The 21740-nt window shown below is 34.1% G+C and overlaps 2 protein-coding genes across 2 annotated transcripts in view; both read right to left on the bottom strand.

Moving 5' to 3' along the window:
• The window catches only part of LOC110440572, a 36977-nt gene that overhangs the window by 6231 nt on the left and 9006 nt on the right, over positions 1-21740 (bottom strand). Inside the window, exons 5-8 of the mRNA XM_021483713.1 lie at positions 11103-11246; positions 10205-10447; positions 2232-2375; positions 1311-1456 (exon numbers count right to left, since the gene is read on the bottom strand). Of these exons, the coding sequence (XP_021339388.1) occupies positions 1311-1456; positions 2232-2375; positions 10205-10447; positions 11103-11246 (677 nt within the window). The remainder of the gene's footprint in view (positions 1-1310; positions 1457-2231; positions 2376-10204; positions 10448-11102; positions 11247-21740) is intronic.
• On the bottom strand, positions 14010-21273 carry LOC110440569 (calmodulin-like). Its single transcript, XM_021483712.1, has 5 exons — positions 21119-21273; positions 19077-19107; positions 18271-18420; positions 16544-16792; positions 14010-15793 (listed from the first exon to the last, which is right to left on the bottom strand). The coding sequence occupies exons 1-5, from the start codon at positions 21119-21121 to the stop codon at positions 15765-15767; spliced, it is 462 nt and encodes a 153-aa protein (XP_021339387.1). The 5' UTR covers positions 21122-21273; the 3' UTR covers positions 14010-15764.

Consider the following 21740-nt stretch of genomic DNA (forward strand, 5'->3'; position numbering starts at 1 on the left):
GTCATACCTGTTCTGATTACAGTGAGTCCTCTGCGAATTCAATTTAAATTTAAAACAAATAAGGATGTATTTTATTTTGTATCCATAGTTAAGGGTTACTCAACATCGACCCTAAATCAGATATATAGGGTGGTCGGGTGGTGCAGTAGGTTGTCGGGTGGTGCCGACGATAGCGCACTTGCCTTTCACCAAGGCGGCCGGGGTTCGATTCCCCGATCGGACGTGTAAAGGTTGGGGTCTCCTGCCCGATTGTTGTAAAATAAATGAAGTTTATATAAATATATAGACTTTCATAAGACAATTTACCCGTTTATCTCTAATCTGTAATAACTAACTACAAAAATATTTTTGTTTAATATACATGTAATATTTAAAATAATTCCAAAAAATAACACTAACACATAAATATAAAAAAAGATACTAAAATCATTTAATATATAAATAATAATAATGTTCAATATAGAAATAGTAGTGCATAAAAGAAAACTAATCGCGAATCAATTGTCTAGTTTGGAGATATTTTCTGATGAAGATCCACAGTCGAATTAAAGGACCCCTAAGGAAATTGTTGCTGGAAGTTTCCTTCGGCGACGTATGCTTATTTTATGGCTTGCTCGAAGCTGTAGGATGAACTGAGAGAATATGATGACAATAAATCTGGCGACGATGATATTACGTAGATGTTTCTGTCTACCTTGTCGTCATCATTCTCACGAATTCTGCGAAAAAAGAAGTAAATTGAAATAATAAATTGATAAATCAAATCAAATCAAACAAATTGCATATAAATATGTTCATGTTTTTAATTTCCATGAAAAGTCTTCTGTGCTACCCATGTATGATTCAAAACTATCTTTCGAAAACGCATGTGTAATTATTATCTTTTTATACAATTGAATGAAAGCATTTAAAGTTGTCATTTGCCTAACGTATACCATCAATAATGCATTTAAAAAAAAAGTAGTTATCTTCTAATAGTGATAATGTCAACAAATTCAAGACACGAGTCTGGCATTAATCGACACGAGTCGGATTAAACAAGATGGACCTTAGATCAAAGTAACAAAGTTCTATTACAAAGTTTCACCAAAGCCACAAGAGATAATTTTGTTTGATCATACGACCTGGCACTTTTTTATCTATGAATAAAATAAATAAACTTATGATAGATATTAAACATCATTTTTTTAGTTGATCAAAGCATTTTACATACCTTCATAATTGACTTGTCCATCACCATCAATGTCAGCCTCTCGGATCATTTCATCAACTTCCTCATCTGTTAGTTTTTCTCCTAGATTTGTCATTACGTGTCGTAATTCAGCAGCACTGATAAATCCATTTCCATCTTTATCAAATACTTTAAACGCTTCTCTCAGCTCCTCTTCGCTATCTTGATCTTTCATCTTACGTGCCATCATTGTGAGGAATTCGGGAAAGTCAATTGTACCGTTTCCTAGAATAGAAACCATTGTTTTGGCAAGCAGGCTGACAGATTCTCTCGCATTAAATAGCGTATATTTAATATTAACTAGAATGATCAAATTTCATGGTGTTTCTCATAAATTGCTGTATCTACTATGACATCTGTGTTTAACAGACTATTTTATAAGTTTTCATTATTTGTTTTTGTTTTCTAGCTATATAAATCATAATGTAAATGCAACAACAAAGAAGTCGTAGTAGAATTTCAATGACAAATAATTGCTGTACGTTGATAATATAATGATGTCGTCTTTTTATCAATTTTACTATTGAATGAGATTTTACAAATCAACAGGATACATTATTGACATTGTAGTAAGGTATTGATCTAAACTTCAGTACTGTCATCAATTGAAGTTCGATACTATCATTAATTAATGGATTAATATATTTTTTGCATGTGTAGTATAAGAAAATGAAGTTGAAATTTATCTTGCTGGACTGCCAGTAGTTACTTATGCATTATTTAAACTCTGATGTGTAGTAACATCTAATAGCTTCTATATAATACCAAAATGATGTCTGTGTGACAGGAAAAATATACAAACGTTTTAAAATCACAAGAAGACCGATTTTGGAGGCCTTTCGCTGTTATACCGCTCTTTAGGAGAATGAGAGCTGCATAGCAACGAAAGGTCTTGAGAATCAGTCATCTGGTGATTTTTACATTTTTGCATATATTAGGGTAGAGGGTAGTTTTGTCTTAAAAATACATATTCTTATAATTATAAAATCATTAAATTTACCATCCGCGTCCACCTCGTTGATCATGTCCTGTAACTCAGCTTCTGTCGGGTTCTGTCCTAGTGACCTCATCACTGTCCCCAACTCTTTGGTTGTTATGGTACCGTCGCCATCTTTGTCAAACAGGCTGAAGGCCTCTTTGAATTCTACAAACCGGGGTAATCATAGTGTATGCACACCCATTAGTAACGATGGTGATAACGCAATGAAATCAGTATCATTTTAATACCATTATTTATGAAACCAATTTGTATTTTACACATAATTCTGAAGCAGTAGCATCTTGCAGTGTTTAACAGATATTCAAAGGGCTGCGGGGAAACACTGTACCTTTTATTTTCAAACTTATTTATCCCCAAGGGATATAGTAGGCGACATGAACGGTTATTGATGGCAATATGTGTTCTTATCAAAGTTCGTTTTCTCCCATGAATGTCTTTCATAACCTGATAATGGTATTGACTGAGAGGATTAACGCTTAGCTAATCACAGTGATAAAGGGTCACAACTTACCGGCGATCTGTTCTTCTGTCAGTGTGTCCGCCTGAGAAGTAAACCAGAATACATGACAGAATAAAGTTTATAATACCAACAGTAACAGCGGTCTAGGGATATTTTCGGTTTCGTTATAATAAATTGCTGTATACCAATCAATGTGTACTTTCGAAAACACAAAATTAATGTTGATAAAGTAAAAAGTTTTTTTGTATTATGTTCATATAATCACTTCCCGTTGGTTAGTCTTCCCACCGAATACAACATGTTAAACAGCACATAAGGGAATAATGCCAGATAATGTCATAAGTCTATCCACTGTCTTGATAACACTTTACAAATAAAAAGTATGTTCTTTAAAAAGTACCAGAAATAGTTCGAACGATTATCGACTGTTTTAAATAACAAATTAACTGCAATGTATATGGTATTGTCCCATTCACTGCATAAACTACAAGGAACATAATTAATCGCTCGTTATACGTGTACCACATCAAGGTTAACTCAGTGAAACAATATGCTATGATATGTCATCTAATCACTGAGTGTAACGGTTTTTAATTAAAACCTGTGATGACTATTGTTTGTAAAACAATTCAAGCTTATTGCTAACACTGAATGTGTTACGTTTTATAAACCAAACCTAGAAATATGAAGTTCATATACACATAGTTTATAAGTACATACCATATTGCCTTGTAGAAGTTGTCTAGTATTCCCGTAAGCTGAACTCGTTTTAAACTGTGTTTGTTGTGTGTCGTGTCGCTACGGTGAGGAAATATAGCAAGTGATTGAGGAAATACCGTCTGAGCTCTCGGGAATGTTAACTTTCCTATTGTATTCAAAATACGTTGTGATCATCTTTAAAGGTAATTGTAGGAAAATAAGTATGTGTACTACTACCAGAATGTCGCATTGCGGCATATGACCACGACAAATTACCGGTTCTAATTGACGAGATAAGTGGGAGTAGCTATAAATAGATATACCCTCAACGCTCTAGGTGTATTGTAAATATACGTGCCTGTACACCCTTTATCTGTACTCTTTTCCTATACTTTGTAAATGGAAAAGGCGGTAAATTTAACATATAATCCCTGCCGAAGGTCTAAGCCCGAAAGCTTGGAAAAAGAGGGACTTTTTAGTTTGTTAGTTGTTTTTATGAAAATATTCTACGTGGCCATTGTTATGAAATTGTCGATCCCATTGACTAAGATATACCCGTCAACAACAATCTGTCAGACTTGATACGCTACCGGTGTACTCGAAACCAAACTAAGGGGAAGTAACTATATGTACGAATACATACAGTGTAATGCTCTAATGCTGTGCCTATAGTAGGATAAACAGAGTCTGAAAATCAATGAACAGGCATATAACAACACTTTAAGAATGACAGTTTTGTTATTTTCCCATTACTTTTGAGTCTAACACCGTATAAAGCAATCAAGAATGCTAGATATCGAAAAAAAACGCATAAACAGTACAGCACAATATCATCAGGATATAAATTGTGTGCCATTGCATGTCTGCTTTGATTTGCACAACTACCAAAGAAAAATACATTGTGTATTTTATAATTGGATTTCGTTTTGTACTCCCAGATAAGTCATGCGTGGCATACCATTCGGTTATTCGTGCCCTGTTATTGTGACGTAGAGGTCCGGTGACATCTAATCCCTGCCGAATGGCTAAGCCCGAAAGCTTGCAAAAAGAGGGACTTTTCAGTTTGTTAGTATTATTGCGTTCCCTATAGGAACATGTGTTTATAGACAATTAGTAACAACATCTGGGGGGTTTCAATGTTCAGCAAGGTATGTCGTTGCAGATATCATTTATCAAAGACAAAAGTCATATCCGGAAAAAAAGTTCATGTAAAGGTATCCTTAAGGATGTTCTCTTCTGAGGTTTCAGTCACGTTCAAGTCTTGTTTTGATCTTGTGTAACGGGTTTTTGTAATATTTAACAAATTCTAATAGGTTTAATAGCAAACACACATCTGAAAAACATGTCATAAAACTAGATGTCTGTTATGTGTAGATTTTTTTCTACAAGAATTGGAAAAAAATGACCAATTTGGCGGCCATTTTGAAAACGTGTATTTATGTGAATTTCTTGCGCTTCACAAAAAGCAAAATTTCACCTTTTTTGACACTAGATTGATCACTTAATTTGTCATTGTATCACCATTGTTAAATGTAGCAGGTTCACTTTTGCTGTACAACCTTATAATGTTCAATTTGATTAAAATAATATACAAAAAAGTGGAAAGTTATATATTATTGGTATTTTATTTACATATTAGGGTAACTGAAGCACTTTTGATTTTTGATCCCGAAAAAGGTGAAAAATAACACAAATAATAATGGGACAAAAAAAGAAGCACACCGACCTCCCATTTTTGTGACTGTTTTAGAAAGGGGAAACACATTTTCTTTTGATTCATTGAATACTAAAAAAAAGTTTAATACAGGATTTTTTTTATATCAAGCGTTTAATCTGCAAAAAATGGTGAAAAATTAGTATTTTTCATTAAAAAATAAGGTGTAGGGGTAACTAAAATCGCATTTCTGAGTAAAATGATTAAGATTAAGAAATTTCACTTCCATAATTTAAAATAAAATTATATTTTTATCAATTCTACAAACATTCATACATATCTGATAACAAACTTGGAAGAAATTGTATGAATTTGTTCTGCCAATGGTCAAAACCCGAAAATTCACCTAAAATCACCTATTGTGTTAAATTGGTATCTTTGACCGATCATATCGCTAAAACGAACACACGGACATTTTTTGTTTTTTTTTGGCATTTTCTACTATGCCATTATCTCCTTTTTCCAACAATCAATATAAGAAAAAATGTTTATTACAGGAATTTGTTGACTTCTCAGAGGTGTACATCCTTAAGGTACCTGAGCATACTAACATGTTGGCAGTATTACTGGTATCCTTAAGTGATATCGAGTTCTGTAATTAGTCCTATAATAAAATGACAAATATTGTACAGAAAAGTTTCTTTATCATCACTCTTAACTTAAATCACATTTTGAAGATTTGTAACATCATAGATTGTGAGTAGAAACGTCACAGCGATTCTACCCGGCATATTTGGAGAAAAGATGGGTATATATAGTGACCTCAGCTAATGTTCACGTTAAAGTGCCACTTTAAAACTCATTAACATATACATATATATGTACCTTCAGTATATGCTCATATTTAACATGTTTTTCCTAGCCAATCTCTCATTGATGTAGTTCTCTAAACACAGTTTTTTTTTATAGTTATGACCAGGCTAAAACGTTTGTATAACTGTTGACATTAAATGCACCAATTACTTTCAGTATCCATGGTACTTTGCTTTGTGTACATAGTTGTTAAGATTTTATGTTTTAGCTATTTTACGTAGGATTCTGCTACGTGGTACCCTGGACGGAAGTCAAAACATTACAGTTTAACCTGATTTACGCCACAATATCGAGGATTCAGTTTCGGTGCAAGCGATGAAATGTACTATGTTCAGGTTTTCGGGGTAATGCCATTTGACATATGATTTGAATGGATGTCAAACAGGAATCTTTTGTTGGGTTCTTTATTTTTAGGTTGTTTTCAGTTTACATATTGATTGAATATTCTGCGAGTTGGCGAGTTATTCTGCTTTGCTATATATCTTGTTAAACGTAACAAGAACAGTTACCTAGATTGTGATATTGTCTTTTTGATGAATTGGAAGCTCTTCGATCAATTCAATCTCTTACAAAACAAGCAAATTCGTGAAATTTATATCCCCCGCATGCAGGACATATTGGAGGTAAACATTATTCAGGTTAGGTTTAAACATTTGAGTATCGTGCTGTTGAGACATAACGTATAGCTTGAAACTCGGAGAGGAAAAAAAGCCTTATACAGAAGTTAGACTTTTTCTTGAACATGCAGATATTACGGAGTAAATTAATTGTTTAATCCATCAGAATTTCCTAACCTCATTAATTATCAGTAAAAATGCACAAATCACATCGGTTGACAAACTTAGCATGAATCGGATGTGCATACAAACTTTGGTTGAAATATCTGTACAATATCTAAACCAATTATCACACGAAAACCAGAGAGTGCCCGAGATGGGTGGAAAGACATTTCTAAGAAACAGCTATGTCAAGTTTAATGTTGCATTTGTACTCCAATTGTCGGACCTACGAGAATTAAATTACCAGATTCCGTTAATGATTAAATCGAGTAACTGTGTTAAGTGCAAAGGAGTGACTTTTGAGTTGATCACGGGACAAGTTCAACGTGTTGTGTGAACAAATTTGTATGAATAAAACATCAAATCGGCCATTCGTTTTTACTACGCAATGTGAGGACATTAAGTAGTTATAATAAATACCACCGGTAATGCCGATTTACTACTTTACTGAAATTCATTAATTATGAATATCATGGTCCAAATATGATTCATCATAATAATGACGTCATAATGTTAAAGCTGGATACCAATGACTATTTGTCGAAGATGTCTTTTCTTTGCATTGAATATGCATTGCACGATACATACATTTAAGTAAAACGAATAGCTTGATTTTTGTCAATGGATTTTAACCTCTATTATACAGATGTGTCTATTCCAAGTGACTTATGCAGAATAACCTTTAAAGGTAATCTATTTTCAACCTGCCTTCTAACCTTTTTACATAATGCATTCGCATATAGTTCATGTAGCAAATACAAATGCAGTATTTGAATATATTAGATCGTCTCTAATGTTAAAACATTTTATTCCATTGTCTGAATGAAGCAGTTCAATGCACCATGAAATAATGGTAAATATACACATGATTACGATACGTTGAGGTTTGTTAGACAGCGAGACAGTTGATTCTATCGCGCCATCATTACCGTTGGGAATTCTGTGAAAAGAATCAAGGACATCAATTAAACCAATATAATATGTTTGCGGTTTTAATTGATAAAAATATGTAGGTGTTAAGATACAAATGTACAGTGACGACAGTACAAACACACGTGACGACAGTACAATCACACGTGACGGCCCCCGTGACGACAGTACAAACACCCGTGACGACAGTACAGACACACGTGACGACAGTACAAACACACGTGACGACAGTACAAACACACGTGACGACAGTACAGACACACGTGACGACAGTACAGACACACATGACGACAGTACAAACACACGTGACGACAGTACAAACACACGTGACGACAGTACAATCACACGTGACGACACACGTGACGACAGTACAAACACACGTGACGACAGTACAAACACACGTGACGATGCCCTTTGTAGATGAAATGAGTTTCGGATTATATTTTGTTTAAAGTCTTAACATTATTTACATTTTAAACTAGGATTCCTTTTGATATTTATAAACAGAATGACCTTACACTGTAACTAATGGTTTCTGATGCGGGAAGTTGATGTTTACATTAAACATTAGCTTTTTATACATAATACCACATTATCTTGTTCTTCAAAGATACCAAGAAATTACAAGTGATTGACAAGGGACATGAATTAATATCTTGGTCAAGACTGGTGACATACCTTCGTAGTAAACTTGTCCATTGCCATCAATGTCTGACTCTCTGATCATAATCAACGATTACCGTTCGATGGCCTCTTAGCGAAATATTCTTGATATCTCTAAAGCTTATAAGTGCGTGTATTACAGCTACATGTACACAGGTATTCATGTCATGTGTCGCCAAGGTCCAATCCCGTAGCAATTATGTGGTGAAATGTTTTGTTTTGTCTTTGTCCAGTTGTGAAAAATAGCTTAAATCCTTACAATATACTGAATCTAAGTATAAATCAATATATAGGAAATGAATTTGATTTAAGGAAACGTGGGTGAGATGTTAGGACTTCCTTTACCTGTAAATGGATGTTGTGATGAGATTTTTAAATCTTTTTAAAGTTTAAAAATTACTTGAAAGAAAAATATCCCGATTACAACAAAAATATCAAATGTACCTGTCACATATTTTCGAAATGTCTAAAGAACCCCTTCTTTTTACAGTAAACAGCCCTTCTGACATTTGTTTTGGTTTACAAAATACAAATCTACATAATCTGTCATAACTGTTTTGATTACATTGAGTCCTCTGCGAATTCAATATAAATTTAAAACAAATAAGGATATATTTTATTTCGTATCTATAGCAAAGTATATACTCCTTATTTCGCCTTTAAAAGATTAAGTAACATTCAATATTTTAGCAACCCCAACATCGACCCTAAATCAGATATAAAGGGTGGTCGGTTGGTGCAGTGGGTAGTCGGGTGGTGCAGTGGATAACGCACTTGCCTTTCACCAAGGCGGCCGGGGTTCTATTCCCCGATCGGACGTGCAAAGGTTGGGGTCTTCTGCCCGCTCACAGGGGTTTTCTCCGGGAACTCCGGTTTTCTCCCACACTACGACCCACCACACGCTAACATCCGGGCCAACAAGAGTGATTGATATAAGTTGAAATAATTTGTTTGATAATTGTTGTAAAATAAATAAAGTTTATATAGATATATAGACTTTCATAAGACAATTTACCCGTTTATCTCTAATCTGTAATAACTAACTACAAATATCTTATTGTTTAATATTTTAAAATAATCCCAAAAAATAACACAAACACAAAAATATTAAAAAAAATAATAACATCATTTAATATATAAATAATAATAATGTTCAATATCGAAATATTGTTGTATAAAAGAATACTATCGCGAATCAATTGTCTAGTTTGGAGATATTTCCTGATGAAGATCAACTGTGGAATTAAAGGACCCCTAAGGAAATTGTTGCTGGAAGTTTCCTTCGGCTTCGTATGCTTATGTTATGGCTTGCTCGAAGCTGTGTGATGAACTGAGAGAAGATGATGGCAATGAAACTTTCGACGATGATATTACGTAGATGTTTCTGTCTACCTTGACGTCATCATTTTCACGAATTCTACGAGAGAGAAAAAATGGAAATAATAAATTGATAAATCAAATCAAATCAAACAAATTTCATATAAATGTTTAAGTTTTTAATTTCCATGAAAAGTCTTTTGTGCTACCCATATATGATTCAAAACTATCTTTCGAAAACGCATGTGTAATTATTATCTTTTTATACAATTGAATGAATGCATTTAAAGTTGTCATTGGCCATCAATATACCATCAATTCTGCATTTTTTTAAGAATTAAAAGTAGTTCTCTTATATTAGTGCTAATGTCAACAAATTCAAAACAAGAGTCTGGAATTAATCGACACGAGTCGGAATCGACACAAGATGGACCTTAGATCAAAGTTACAAAGTTCTATTACAAAGTTTCATGAAAGTCACAAGAGATAATTTTGTTTGATCATACCACTTGGTATTTCTTATCTCTGAATAAAAATAAATAAACGTATGATAGATATTAAACAACAATTATTTAGTTGATCAAAGCATGTAACATACCTTCATAATTGACTTGTCCATCACCATCAATGTCAGCCTCTCGGATCATTTCATCAACTTCCTCATCTGTTAGTTTTTCTCCTAAATTTGTCATTACGTGTCGTAATTCAGCAGCACTGATAAATCCATTTCCATCTTTATCAAATACTTTAAACGCGTCTCGCAGCTCCTCTTCGCTATCTTGATCTTTCGCCTTACGTGCCATCATTGTGAGGAATTCGGGAAAGTCAATTGTACCGTTTCCTAGAATAGAAACCATTGTTTTGGCAAGCATGCTTACAGATGCTCTTGCATTGAATAGCTTATATTTAATATTAACAAGAATGATGAAATGTCATGGTGTTTCTTATAGATTGCTGTATCTATTAAGACATCTGTGTTTAACAGACTAGTTTATAAGTTTTTAGTATTTGTGTTTGTTTTCTAGCTAAATAAATCAAGAGGATACATTATTGACATTGCAGTAAGGTATTGATCTAAACTTCAGTACTGTCATCAATTGAAGTTCGATACTATCATTAATGGATTAATATATTTTTTGCATATGTAGATAAGATAATGTAGTTGAATTTTATCTTGCTGGACTGACTGTAGTTACTTTATGCATTATTTGAACTCTGATGTGTGGTATTATGTAATACATTGTAGCTTATATATGATACAAAAATGATGTCTGTGTGACAGGAAAAATATACAAACGTCTTAAAATCACAAGAAGACCGATTTTGGAGGCCTTTCGCTGTTATGCCGCTCTTTAGGAGAATGAGAGCTACATAGGAACGAAAGGTCTCGAGAATCAGTCACTGGTGATTTTTACATTTTTGCATATATATTAGGGGAGAGGGGAGTTTTGTCTTAAAAATACATATTCTTATAATTACAAAATCATTAAATTTACCATCCGCGTCCACCTCGTTGATCATGTCCTGTAACTCAGCTTCTGTCGGGTTCTGTCCTAGTGACCTCATCACTGTCCCCAACTCTTTGGTTGTTATGGTACCGTCGCCATCTTTGTCAAACAGGCTGAACGCCTCTTTGATTTCTACAAACCGGGGGAATCATAGTGTATGCACACCCATTCGTAACGATGGTGATAACGCAATGAAATCAGTATCATTTTAATACCAACATTTATGAAACCAATTTGGATTGTACACATAATTCTGAAGCAGTAGCATTTTGCAGTGTTTAACAGATATTTAAAGGACTGCGGGAAAACACTGTTTTGTTTAAGAAATCGTATCTTGGATGTTAATAAGTTTGAATAAGAAAGTTATTACATAAAAAATAAATAATTTATTTGCATTACTTCAATTTGTTTTTAATTTCTAACCAATGCCTCAAGTCTGGTAATATGTACGTCACAAATAAGTATTTAAATCATTCAAGCATAGCAATAATTGTATACCTTTTTTGAAAATACATTTCAGTCCTCATTCAAACCAGCAAAATGGTACATGGTCACTATCGTAAATCTTTTAAACTACCTTTCAATACAATATGTGTTCTTATCAGAGTTGGTTTTCTCCCATGAATGTCTTTCATAACCTGATAATGGTATTGACTGAGAGGATTAACGCTTAGCTAATCACAGTGATAAAGGGTCACAACTTACCGGCGATCTGTTCTTCTGTCATTGTGTCCGTCTGAGAAGTAAACCAGAATACATGACAGAATAAAGTTTATAATACCAACAGTAACAGTGGTCTTGGGATATTTTCAGTTTCGTTAAAAAAAGAAATGCTGTTTACCGGTCAATGTGTAACTTTCATACGAAAACGCTTATTATATTCTATTTGGTGCTCAATGTAATTATGAACAGAACCCAAAATTAATGTTGATAAAGTAAAAAGGTTTATTTGTATTATGTTCATATAATCACTTCCCTTTGGTTAGTCTTACCACCGAATATAACATGTTAAACAGCACATATGGGTATAATGCCAGATAAGGTCAAATGTCTATCCACTGTCTTGGTAACACTTTACAAATAACAATTATGTACTTTAAAAAGTACCAGAAATAGTTCTAACGATTATCGACTATTTTAAATAATTAATTAACTACAATGTATATGGTATTGTCTCATTCACTGCATACACTACAAGGAACATGATTAATCGTTCGTTATACGTGTACCACGTTAAGGTTAACTCTGTGAAACAATATGCTGTGATATGTCATCTAATCACTCAGTGTAATGGTTTGAATTAAATAACCCGCAATGACTATTGTTTGTAAAACAATTCAAGCTTATTGCTAACATTGAATGTGTTACGTTTTATAAACCAAAACTAGAAACATTAAGTTCGTATACACATAGTTTATAAGTACATACCATATTGCCTTGTAGAAGTTGTCTGTAGTGTTCCCGTAGGCTAAACTCGTTTTAAACTGTGTTTGTTGTGTGTCGTGTCGCTACGGTGAGGAAATAAAGCAAGTGATTGAGAAAATCATCTTTAAAGGGAATGTTAGGGAAATATTTATGTGTACTACTACCCGAGTGTCGCATTGCGGCATATCACCACGACAAACTACCGGTTCTAATGGACGAGATAAGTGGGGGTAGCTATAAATAGATATACCCTCAATGCTCTAGATGTATTGTAAAGATACGTGCCTACACCATTTACCTGTACTATTTTACCTGTACTATGTAAATTAAAAAGGCGGTAAACTTTAAGACGACCATAGAACTGAAACCTGCTCTTAAGGGTTTTCTCATACTTTATTCTTTAGAATGATTTTATCCATGCATGGTTACTTCCGAGAATGTAGACAACATTTAGATGCACTTTACACGTAATCTCCTGTATTTATGCATGTACCTAATTTCCCTGTGTATTCATGCAGATATAGAGTATTGTTAATCATTTAAATATATATCAAATGAATATCACTAGCTACATAACTAGTGAGTTATTTGTTCATTCTATAAGATCCATTTAGTGAAAATATGATAAATATTTCAAGAGGGTATAACATGATCTGATACGATCCTGAAATAAGAATTGGTCGAGCTTGTGGGTTAGAAATAAGATTGGTTTCTTTTATAATTTTGTGGTGGTAACGAAAGATGTTTTGATTTAGAATGAATACATAATAAACAGTACATGTATATGTCGTTAACAATAGCTAAAAAAGGAAGCAGAATTAACAATGACTGTCAATTATGCTACAAGCATGCGCACAACAATGTCTTGTCGATTTACATTGTTTCTAATGAATTAGTGTTTTAATATTTTCCATTCTGACAACTACAACTGTAGACCAGCGGATTAGACATTACCAAAGTTTAGTTCTGATATGAAAATCAATTCTTCAGATTTCTTATGTTACAAGAACGTCAACAATTATTTCGTAATTACTTATGGAAATTTCCAAATACCAAATAATCTCTACATAGAAAACGTTACTGATTGACGAACGATTCCCTAATGGTCTGTCACGATTGACTAATCTCGATCTATGAAACGAAAGGCCATTATAATAGGCTTCTTACTATGTTAGTAAGCTCTTCAGATCATGATAGACACGTAATAACCAACAATTCGTTTACCTTGTACCATTTTGGATTTCCCCACCTTATATATTTAACTCATATATAACTAAAAACACTTCCGCATGCCCTTTTAATGAATGTTAAGCTGTATTACGACCCATAGAGACTCCTGCATAATGCGAACGAAAATAAGATTTACAAAACATTGTAATGCTAGGTTTCTGTCATATTTTTCGTGCTTAACTTTAAACATATTTCAAAGACTTAGTACATCAGTTCTTTATTCCTAAAATCGACTTGTCAGTTAAATCAGTGATACATATGTATCTTATGCTTGCTAATTTACAGAATACAGGAGTTTGTGTAGGCTTCCCCGCGTCAGCGTTGGCTAAATATTTGGTTCAAATCTTAAAATTCGTTAATTTAACACAATTTAAACTAGGATGTTGCAGTTTGTTATGGATGTTCCGTATGTGTCTTTAATTGATTAAAGGCTGTCGCACGGTTTTCCCTAGCACTCTTTGACCTTTTGACCGTGTTTTTAAAATAATGCTTACTTCAATTGCATTTAACTTTTTAAGCCCAAATTATCTTGGTTAAATGTGACAAAAGTCCCTCTAGATAAAACGATTATCATTTCTACCTGGGAGATGACATTTGTCATGGAATTTCCTTTGGGGTCAAGCAGTGGTGCACGGCAGTCAAAATAGAACTCAATGTTATTTTACCATTTTATATTGCTTGTATTAGTGAGCTACTTAACATTTTTAGCAAGATTGATTCCGCAGAGATTGCAATTATCTGTATAAAACAATATCGTCATTGACCAGAATGATTTTGAATTTCATGGACGAATATTTCAACAGACTATCATTGTTACAACTGAAACGCTCCTTGCACCACTTACAGCTTATCTTTTTACATTCCACTTCGTTGCGTCATAAGTCGTAGTCCATATCAATTTGGAACAAACTATAAATTTCAAAATGAAAACTCAACATGCACCCAATCCAGCTTATCTGCTGTCTTAACCCTTAAAAGCCGTTTGTTGAGTCTTAGGTTGAACATGACCTACACACGTCCTTGTATGTGCTGAAAGTATCCGTAATGGCTGTTTAATGAGGTGCAGAAACTGCGTACCCTTCTTGAGCAACTAGATGTATTCATTTATTAACATGATAGGTTTTTATTACGTATGTCCTAATCTACCATAAAAGAAACCAACTAACAAACTTCATGTCTCAACTTCAATTTCATATGATATCCAAATATTTCCGCTTACAGATCAAAGATCTAACAGCAAAAGAACATATAAATATAACACAACAAAATAACAACAATGCATTTCATCATTCAGCTATCCCATAAGCAACAACTGCAAATGTGTTGTTTTCGATGAACTCCTTTTAGCTCAACAATACGAAAGGTTTCTTGACAGAAAATTAATGTCAACATATGTTTTATATTGGAATACTAAATAGCTAAACTTCGAACCGTATTTCCATTTTGATGCAATTATTTTTAAGAAAAACAAATGTGATCCCAGCCTCCTCGTCGTTTCCAGACAACAATCAGCATGCACCACTAATTGCCCATATTAAATGCTCTGATATGTCATTTGCTGATTTCCAGCTCTAATTGGTGGAGAAACGTCAGATAACGAGAAATCTGTTTCAGATCGTTTCTTAAAATAGGTTAAAGTAGTTCCTGTTTAGAGATAATTATTTATCGACTTTATCTAAGAAATACCAACTTCGACCTTTAACATCGATGAATATTGTTCAGATCAGTCCGAAAATCTTAGATAGACCTCATTTGGGGCTCATTATGTATGCAAAATTGAATATATATACATGCATGATTTTCAGTCGGACATTGATAATTGACTAAAATGTTGGTTCTTCCTTCGGCTAATTCAATGGAGATATCAACAGAATGATGAACAATATACATGTAAAATGGTTTTATCTGGAAACGACTTCACCATTATAATCCCATTCATCATTCAGAAAATGAAAATTGTCGTCTTTTAAACATGTTCCAGATCAACGCATTCGGCTATGGTGTGGTCAACAGCTTCACGAACTCTGATAAAAAAAAAATGAAAATAGTTCGATATTTCAAACATATTTACTTAAAAATATAATTAAATTATCTTGGAGAATGTGTTGTCATATGTATCGCTGAACATGCATCATGTATTTAATCAAGGAATTAGTTCGTGTTAAATATTAAATAATCGGAGCTTATATCAATAAACCTCTACTTAATTTGGTCTACATAAAAAAATCATTCAATTCGTATCCTTCCTTTTGCACTATCATAACTGTCCAGAGAGAAATTCCTATATCGGCAGTGTTTTAGTCTGAGAGCTAAAGCACTCCTGCAGACTAACACCCTATGCAGCTACCGATGCAGAGTATCTCTCATGGCAACATTCGTCCTCTCTTTCATGTTAATGACCTACATGTAGCCAATCAGGTGAGAGATGGGAGGAGCTTGTATTGACCTCACAACACCTTTTTTCAACGATCCTGAGACAACAGTGCAGACAACGTTGAGAGAGAAAATATGGCTTCCGAAAAGGTACAGTTAGAGTTATTTTAAAAATGTCTGTGCGTTTGATATCGGTTAAACTTAATAGGGAAAGTATGGCAGTTTAGAAAATAGCAAGTTTTCAGAAAAACATAATTGTACTGTAATCCTCCAGGTTATGTTTTAACTGTTTAATAGCATCGGTTGGACGATATGATGGCCATGGACACAATACGTTCAGCAATACAACAAAATACGGTCTGCCGTCACAATAAACACTAAAGCATTATTGGGATACTTACCATCATAATCCAAATGACCATCCTCATTGACGTCACCTTCTTTGATAAGCTCGTTCACTTCTTCGTCCGTGAACGAATTTTTCCCTAAATCTTGCAAGATGTGTTTGAGTTCTTTTAGAGTCAAGTAGCCTTTATCATCTTTATCAAACAGTTTGAAACAATCTCTGAGCTCCTGTTCACGGGTTTCGGTCGTTTCTGTAGTTTTCTTTATCGTCGCTAAAAACTCATCAAAATCAATTGTACCGTCCTCTGTAAAAAAAAAAAAAAAACACATTGAGTACATGTATTTAGTATTATACTTCGATAGACTACTTTTTTATGATCTGCAATGGTAAATAATGATATCGTACTTACGTTATCGTAATACTGCCATACAAAACAGAAAGAAGATAATACAAAGTGTAGACAAAACCGCAATTCAATCTCAAAATCTTTGAATACAAAACAAACTATGATAATAAATAAATATAAACTTTTTATTTATTTTACAACAATTATGAAACAAGTTATTTAAAACTATATGTATCACCCTTATTGGCCCGAATAAAAGCGCAAGGGGTCTTTATGGGGGGAAAAGCGCGAGAACCCAGAGAAAACCCACGTTGTCGGGCATACCTCTGGCCGCCTAGGTCAACATCGAGTGCGTTAACCACTAGGCCACTCGACCACGAAAAACAAATGTGATCATAGAAAAGTTTTACTTGGAGACCATTGCAAAAAAGGAAGAAGAGAAAGACTTAAAAACGTCGTCAGATTCATTGATTGAACCCGTCATGTTAATCTAGATCAAATGAAAGTAATATCAGGTTCTCAAAAAGAGAGACGGGGTAGTAACAGTTTAACCTTAAGACAAATAAACGAGCAAAATCGTTGATATTTATATCGGGCAATGAAATGAAATATTCGTGATAGCGACCATAGAACTAACTCAAAATGTTCAAAAATTCGCACACACTTAGATATTACGAGCACTTTATGTTTGCATTATTTGAATAGAGACAGAAAGGGTATCAATGTTACAAAGCAAAATCATATTCTCCCGAATGTTTGAAATATCGACGCAAAAATTGAGGTTTTTTGTGTACCCTATTTTAACATTTATTCAGCTGGTTAAAAAGCTTACAGCATTGATCTATTTAAAACTGGTGGAGATGAAATGGGAAACTTTACCTGATAAAGTTAATTTGAAACATATTCCGAAGTCAATCGTGTCCTACATGAGTCCAATTTTGCGATGAACATTGTTTCTTCAGGTATCCCAGAACATGTAATTACGTTCGAACTACGCACAGAAATATTTCCGTTGAGAGTCGACTTCAACAAGCTCTAATCTTGCAACTTTACACGCCGTATTTTTTCTGTGTGTCGGTTAATATGTTTCATAGTTTTCATTTACACTTTATTTCAGCAGGATAGTTGTTCACGGTCATTAAGGTGGCGTTTCTGCTGTAACGGACACTGAGGTAACCGATCTAGTGTCAATACCGATGGAATATCTAAGCTAACACTGCTTCATGTTTGCATGGTGTACAGGTACACATCAGACAAATAATAGAACCAGGATTTGTTTTAAGGCCATGAGTGGGCAGCCGCCACATGGATAGGTCCTTTATCACTGGACACGCACGTCTTAGGCCCTGCTCCTTTTTTAAGAAGCCACACTTCTTTCACTTCCTGAAATACAAGTTGAAGTACACGTTATATCAATTCATAGAGCAGTTTCTTACTGTTGGTGTCCATGGCGTGAAGTTCTGCCGTTAGTTTCTCCTCCGACGGAGAGTTGTCCAGCTCGAGTTCTCTCATCACAGTCACCATTTCCTCTATCGTGATGTTCCCGCTGCCATCCTTATCAAACATGTTGAACGCTTCTCGGAATTCTGTACAGATCAATACATTACAAAATTGATAAAGGCTGTGGGCAAACGAACACAATCATGATCTTTCTTGGAGGTATATATTTCTTCAATTTGTATTACTATTTTCTAACTTATTTAAGGAAAGTTGATAACTGTTCCAATGTAACAAAATAAGAAATGTCAGTTTTATCCTGCTGATAAGAACAAAGAACGGAGGTTAGCGGCACGGTTCCTTTAAACATAGATACAAACCGCACTCAAGCTCGCAACTCCGAAAGATGCATAAATATGGCTCCAATTGAATGATATTACTTTCAAGAAGGTTCATATATCGATTGACGAAATTATTTTCAAATACAAACTTATCGAGGGTATTCCGTCTTTGCGTATTGCAGAGTTATCTTTTCTTGAGAACAGGTATTGATTGTTACGTCATATGTTTGTGAGAGTAAGGTCATCAATTTTTGAGAAAACGACATATTTTTCTCACACAAACCAATGATGTAACAATAAATACCTGCTCTCAAGAGAAGATAACTCTACGATACGCAAAGACGGAAAAGGTGTCGATGAATGAAACTCATTTTGAAATGTAACCATCATTGTGATAAAAAAGATATTATTAAAAATACTTTTGATAAGAACGTATGATTCTGGTAGAAGTAAATTACACTTACCAGCTAGCTGCTCTTTGGTGAAGTCGTCTGCCTACAAAATTGATTTAAGAATGTTGTTTAGATTGGTGTAATATTAAAAATAAGCCCATTATGGAAATGCGTTCTCTCCGTGTAACCATGTTTTGAATATGTGTTCCTCTAATGTTGATAAATGTATGTAGTACCTATCATACAAGTCAATGAATATTTTTATCCTGACCGTTCTAAAATAATTCTTTTGTTATATAAAATCCACCAAGTAGTGAGGTAGACATCGGAAATGTTTGCAAAAGATCGTTATGAATCGATAAAGACAATGCAAAGTATAAAAAAAAAAAAAAAATGTATATACAAGGGATTACGGGACAAACTACCAAAACAAAAGCAGGAGAATACGAGGTGTGAACAAAACCATAATACGAACTCATAAACCGTTGGAAGTACGGCAGGAAATAAATGTAGACACGATATTAATATGGAGATACTTTAAAACGTACAGGGGGGAGTGGGAACATGTTTTCCAGAAGAGAAAGCGTGTTCTGAATCGTCGACGTCGCCCGTCAGGTAAATATATGTCCTCAAACTGAGAACCGAGGTAATGACAGCAAAATAAACTTTCATATTAAGAGGTGATAAACAAGTATAATCTAAGAAGGAAAACAAACTTTTCATAGTGAGAACATACTGGCGACCAAAAAACAAAACTTTCACCTGGTTTATTGTGTTATAAATTGGTACGTCGGCAGTCAACATGTAATACAGGAATCCTGACAGTTTAAAAAATCCTATCCGATATACAGATATCCGAAGAGATTCTAAACGGGGGTAAAACACCAAGCTTTCCTAATGCTCACTCCTACTTTAAGTCATCAAGCATACAAGAAACTATCATGTTCTCTTCCATTTCTCAAAATGCCATAATGCACATATGTATCGTAGATTTTGTTTTCATGCCAATTATCATTCTAAATAATCTTTTATTGTTTATCTCTAACGTATATGTTTACCTCGTTATATAGCGCTTAACAGGGAAAAACGCGAATGATTTTGTTTTGATTAAACAATTTATCCATACAAAGTATGAAATTGAAGTAAGTATAAGTGAATTAGAAAACAAGGTTTGCCTTTATTAGAAAAAACACACAGTATCAACATGTACCCTTTCACTCAATCCCCTTTTCAGGAAAGATGCCTTTATTATATATGCTACCTCAAACATTACCCTTAAGGGTATATTCTACCTTATATATTATAACTTGTTAGAATTGTCTCCCTTAAGGTTATTCATTGCACCTTACATATTACATCAGCGATTAGTGCAAGTGCCATATACCTTAAGGGTATATGCTCCCTCACATATTATGCCAGTGAGTTTTGTTATTTTGTTATTTCCTTATATAAAAAAAATCTTATCATTCAATAACTCAAAAGAACATGTATAAAATTATATATTTTTGATATATTTTTATCATTTTCATTTGAAAGCATATTCACAGGAACGAAAGACATTTTGCAGCCTTCTTAGAAAGGAAGTTACTAGCTTAGAAACGTAGCGTGAATCTATGAAACTTAATAACAATGCATTCATATAGTAATGACGTGTGGATTTATCCATTCCATGAAACGTGGAACGGATATTTCCTGGATTTCAATCAATATATTTAGTGACAATAACATGAAGTCCCTTCAGGAGAACGCCCAGCCCTGTTCTTCCGATCACTGCATAGTTGACTACCTTTACCCATTTGCTGGCCTATTAATAATAGGTCATTCAACGAGAGGAAGTTTATCCAAATATTGCATTATATATTTCACCATTCTACAACAATTATCTATAACTAAGTGAAACTCTTTGTTATAGATGGTTCTACATCTTATGGTAATTTTCTTATTGTAATTTTTAATGAAGAATTGATAAAATAAACACCGAACCATGACCCATACAAACCAATACTTAAAAACGATATGGCCATACTGAGAAAATAGCAATGTTGAAAGAACCTTAGCTTTAAGTCTCAGATGAGGAGATTGTTTTAGGGTAACTAAACCTAAGCAATACGTACCATTTCTGTGTTTGTTGTTATCCGATAAGATGTCGCTGTTGTGTAATTGTGTAAGCAGTCCTCTGCTCTGTCTTTCTGATATGTACTGACGTTTTCACTACCGGTAATGCTTCACTAGTCACATCAATAAAACATCAATTGTATGTCGGCACCATCGGCGCTATGACACTATATATGTGATGGAGGTTCGTGGCGGTGAGAATCGGATAGATGACAACGAGACAACAGAATCTAACGATTATCATCTGGTCACGCTATGAACGTCGTGCCTGATCGGAAACTCTTTCACCAGCACGGATATGATAACCCTAATATACACCGAATAGCACTATAACGGTATTGACTACCATTACTAATACATTACAGCATCATTATAACATGTCTCCTTACCTATCAAACGAACATCGCATGAATATGTTATACTAAATATATTGTTCCCAGCTACCCACAGGCTAGTACTTGTATACAATTGATTTTGCGATATGAACCATTTTAAAATTGTGTGAAAGTTTTGCGTTTAAGAAAATTATTTGTTATGGACATACTTTCCCATAATTCTTAGGACATTGTTAATTTTCTTTTGTTTTTTGTTTTTTTCGGGGGGAGGGGGGGGGGGGGCCTT

The sequence above is a fragment of the Mizuhopecten yessoensis genome, unplaced genomic scaffold, assembly GCF_002113885.1.
Source record: "Mizuhopecten yessoensis strain PY_sf001 unplaced genomic scaffold, ASM211388v2 scaffold11185, whole genome shotgun sequence".
NCBI classification, from domain to species: domain Eukaryota; kingdom Metazoa; phylum Mollusca; class Bivalvia; order Pectinida; family Pectinidae; genus Mizuhopecten; species Mizuhopecten yessoensis.